This window comes from Pundamilia nyererei, unplaced genomic scaffold (assembly GCF_000239375.1).
Source record: "Pundamilia nyererei isolate P.nyererei 1_Seehausen unplaced genomic scaffold, PunNye1.0 scaffold00066, whole genome shotgun sequence".
Classification (NCBI taxonomy): Eukaryota; Metazoa; Chordata; class Actinopteri; order Cichliformes; family Cichlidae; genus Pundamilia; species Pundamilia nyererei.
In genome coordinates this window covers 2,321,849-2,326,187 of record NW_005187467.1, presented here as the reverse complement: position 1 = coordinate 2,326,187, position 4,339 = coordinate 2,321,849, and the positions used below count along the sequence as shown (strand labels likewise).

Genomic DNA, 4,339 nt, shown 5'->3' with positions numbered 1-4,339 from the left:
GTGGGGGAACTTGCACAATCGGTGGCTGACTAAATACTTTTTTGCCCCACTGTACATTGTAGCCACAGCCACCCTGGGGCGCACTGACAGTAAGCAATCTGATAAACCGAAACCAGTATGATAACATTACAGGAATGCTGATAGTATCGCAGTTTTAAAGCTTTGTAAAAGAGGTGCACTGGGCAGTGTTTTCATTAGACAAGAGACGAGAGACGAAACTTTATCCTTCCAAACGATGCAGGCAAAATCTGAGATTTTAGCACTGGTCCTGGGCGCCCTGGGCTTATGTGGGACAATAGTCACCACTTGTCTGCCCCATTGGAGGGTTTCTGCCTTCATCGGTGCCAACATCATCGTCATGGAGGAGCTCTTAGAGGGCTTGTGGATGAACTGCTACCGACAGGCTAACATCAACATCCAGTGCAAGGTGTATGACTCGCTGTTAATTCTCCCACCAGAGCTGCAGGCAGCGAGGGGGCTCATGTGTGTCTCCATAGTCCTGGCTTTCATCTCGTTGTTGCTCACAGGATTCGGGATCCAGAAGAGCAGCTGTTGTGGTGACAATTTAAAGAGTAAGAATATCACCTATGCATTAGGAGGGATTCTGTTTCTACTTTCCTTTTTGACCACACTCATCCCCGTAAGCTGGGTGGCCCATACTGTCATCAGTAACTTCTATAACCCGACAACGCTGGATGCTCAGAAGCGGGAGCTGGGATTGTCCCTCTTCATTGGCTGGGCCACTTCTGGTGTTTTGCTAATCACCGGGATCATTGTGCTGTTTAGGTACAGCAAACGCAGTGCAAAGGAAGATCAGCGCTACATTGAAGCATATCATATGGTGAAAAGGAATGAACAGAAGGCGGACAGTGTTGACTTTTCAAGAGCGAAATCTAGTTTTCATACAAATCAGGAATATGTGTAAACAACTGTACTGCAGTGTACTAATTGCATATTAGATGTCTCTCTGTATATTTATGAGCAACATGTGTTTTATTTGCAATGATATATTTAAATCAATATGTAACCATGTTCTATTGTACTATGCATTTGTCTTGTCTGCACTGTTTGGTTTACAGATGCAGCAAAAATATTTGGTTAATATGCTGTACACGAATAAACAACATTGCCTGTGTTTAAAGTAATATAATTTTTGGCAAATCTATATTATCACTGATCAACAATACACTGCTTGCAGTGGCTATCACCGATCAACTTCAATCTTAATGCAGCTCTTACTCCAATGACCCTGAGAATGTCATCACTGTTTTTAAGTACTTTTTTGGCTGCAAGTCTGTATTTTCTGTATTTATTTAAGTCATTTTTGTTGTGCTTAGTGATGAATTTCTCATCTGAGACATGACAAATGCAACTGCTTCCCTGTCTTATTTCATTAGATTTCATGATCTAATAATCCCGCCAACCAAGTGAACAGATAATTTATTAAAATCTTTAATTCAGTTTGTTTGTGTGATTCAATTCATAGAATTTCTACTTTTTTGTGGAAAGCAAATACTTGACCAACACTCCATTCAGGTATTTTTCTTGTACTAAAAACCTAAGGTGGAAAAGTGAAAACAGCCAATGAAGAAGTGCCTCATTTTCACATTTGACAGAACAGAAACTAAAATGTTTCTGTGGCTGCAACAAGGGAACGACCCTGTGTGATAATGACAAAAGGCCCTCCCCCTCAGGTTTCTTTGTGCGACACCTTTTCATCAGCTCGTCTTACGTGTAGAGAAGCAGTGCGTTTCACATCTGTGATCATCCACCCATCAGCTTTCTGTTTGTGAGATGGAGTCGTTTCCTACGCCCATTAGTGTAGTTGGATGCTACAGTTGTTATATTAGTTTTATTCATTTTTTCAACATTTATAGCAAGTCTTTTTTATCTGGCAAATCCTTTCAAATGATAAAACTGGCCACACATTGCATTAGTTAATTTTAAGTTAGCACATGTAATAGTACTGAGATATTACATTGTATGTTCACAATACATTTTCCCTATGCTAAATGTTCTCTAAAATTACGTCAAGTATTTCCGTGTAGTATTAAAAATATCTTACATACTTTTCATTAACTTTGACTTTTTTTGCTTGATTTTTTTTTTTAAATATGATGTTGATTAAACCTTGATGTTACTGTGGTAACAAGATTTAGTGATTTTTAATAACTAAAAACTAACGACTGATCATTAGTACTGGAGGTATTCAAAACAAGCAGCACTCCTTTGTGTCTCGCCATTTATCTGATGGCTCTGAAGCAGCTTAACCAGTAAGGCTGCATTGCATCATTAGCATAGTTTTTGTGGGTGTATAAGTTCCTCAACTTGTTGTTGTTCTCAGATTTTTCTCTTCAGCTGTATAAGTGCACCAGAAGGTTGAGATTAAGCTTTCTGTGTTAACCAGAATGGCCACTTACACTGCTTACAGTGGCTACAGCAAGCCACCTCAATCTTATGTTGGCAGTTACTACGATGGGAAGCCGGCGCTGACAAATGGAGAGTACGGAGAGTATGGGGACTCTGTATATGAGGAAAAGAAGAAAATTGAAAAACAGAAGCAACAAAATGCTATCTGCTGTGAGGTAGTAGCTCTCATCATTGGCTTCATTGGACTAATTGGCGTTGCCGCTGTGACGGGCCTGCCGATGTGGAAGGTAACAGCCTTTATTCAGGAGAACATTATCGTCATGGAGACCCGCTGGGAGGGTTTGTGGATGAACTGCTACAGACAAGCCAACATCAGAATGCAATGTAAAGTGTACGATTCCCTGCTGTTTCTGCCTCCTGATCTCCAGGCTGCCAGGGGTCTGATGTGCAGCTCTGTGGCTCTGACCACCTTCGCCCTTATTGTTTCAGCAGTGGGGATGAAATGCACAAAAGTGGTGGACCACCGGGCTCGTACCAAGCATATTGTTCTTGTGGCTGGTGGCTGCCTGTTCCTCATGGGTTGCCTTACAATCATAATTCCCGTGTCCTGGACAGCCCATGTCATCATCCGAGATTTTTACAACCCTCTACTGATCGATGCCCAGCGTAGAGAGCTCGGGGAGGCCCTTTACATTGGCTGGGTGACTTCAGCGTTGCTTTTCAGTGCCGGAGTGATCCTGCTTTGCCGCCATGCTCCCCGCACCCAAGATCCAGATGAGAGGTTTCAATACAACCCCACAGGAAGCTTCTACCAACCCGCATACACCAACCAGCCAGCATACACCTACCAGCCAGCATATGCCTACCAGCCTGCTTACTCTGCAGCCCCACCTGGATCTGTGATATACGCACCAAGTCAATACTAAAGATTTTTGGACTTTTTTTTAAATAAACTTGCCAAAATTTGGCACATTTGATGAGGAGAACTGATTAACTGTCGTTCACTTGAAACAACCAGATATTTCTTTACTTATCAAAGTGTACTGCAAATACTCCGAATCATTATGGACTTGAATGTGTTTCGATGCTGACAAACTGCTGGATTTCTATATTCCTTGTTTGGGTTTGTTTTTTTTAACCCTTTTGCTTAATTCACACTAAATTATATTCTAGCACAGTATGTGTAATCTATTACATCTGTTAATGTTACAACAATTGCATGTTGATATTGCGTTCTTTACAGTTTCTGACTTGCTCTCCAAGAACAAATTGTCAACTAGGCCCTTTTTTCAGATTGTAAACCAGTGATTTGTTTTCAACACTGTTATAAATTAAAATATTACATACACGTTTTTTCAAAATGCTGGCCAAAATATCTGGCCAAATTTGTTTTTTTCCTAATAAAGTAAATGGCTTGTAAAAGAGAATCTTGTTGTATTTTTTCCCCCAATGTCTAACACAACAGTACATAGCTGATCAAGAAGTTGAAGGTGCATTATAATGTAAGCAGTGTTTCAGTGCTGACAAATGATCTTAAATTTGTTGTAAATTTCCAAAACCTCCAACTGAAACTGCACTTTCTTCACTCACTAGTGAGCAAATGGAAATATATGTCATTTCTATTGTAGTGTGTGGAAATGTGCCTAAACTGGTAAAACCAGGCTGTTTACACAGATCCACCCACTGTACAAACCTACCAGGTGACTTTATTTCAACCAAACAGGAATTGGTTGCTTTTTTTTTCCCCCTGAGAGGAGAGTGACACAAGAGACCCAGACAAGAAATCCAGTACTGACAGTCATACATGTGTAACATGTGAGACCCTTAAAGCAAACCAAAATATATAAGAATATTAAAAAAAATACAAACGCACACACACACGCACGTACAAATTGTTTCCTTTTCACGGTACTTCTAAAATGTACTTATCAAATGTATAAAAAAATGTTGAATATTTGTCATAATTTGC

The 4,339-nt window shown here is 40.2% G+C and overlaps 2 protein-coding genes across 2 annotated transcripts; both read left to right on the top strand.

Annotated features, from left to right (window-relative positions):
- Nucleotides 1–202: 202 nt before the first annotated feature.
- Nucleotides 203–1,246, top strand: LOC102200766 (claudin-17-like). Its single transcript, XM_005735995.1, has one exon. The coding sequence runs from the start codon at nucleotides 236–238 to the stop codon at nucleotides 923–925; it is 690 nt and encodes a 229-aa protein (XP_005736052.1). The 5' UTR covers nucleotides 203–235; the 3' UTR covers nucleotides 926–1,246.
- Nucleotides 1,247–2,338: 1,092 nt separating this feature from the next.
- On the top strand, nucleotides 2,339–3,780 carry LOC102200498 (claudin-8-like). Its single transcript, XM_005735994.1, has one exon. It carries the CDS (start codon nucleotides 2,409–2,411, stop codon nucleotides 3,294–3,296), a length of 888 nt encoding a protein of 295 aa, XP_005736051.1. The 5' UTR covers nucleotides 2,339–2,408; the 3' UTR covers nucleotides 3,297–3,780.
- The last annotated feature ends 559 nt before the right edge of the window (nucleotides 3,781–4,339 follow it).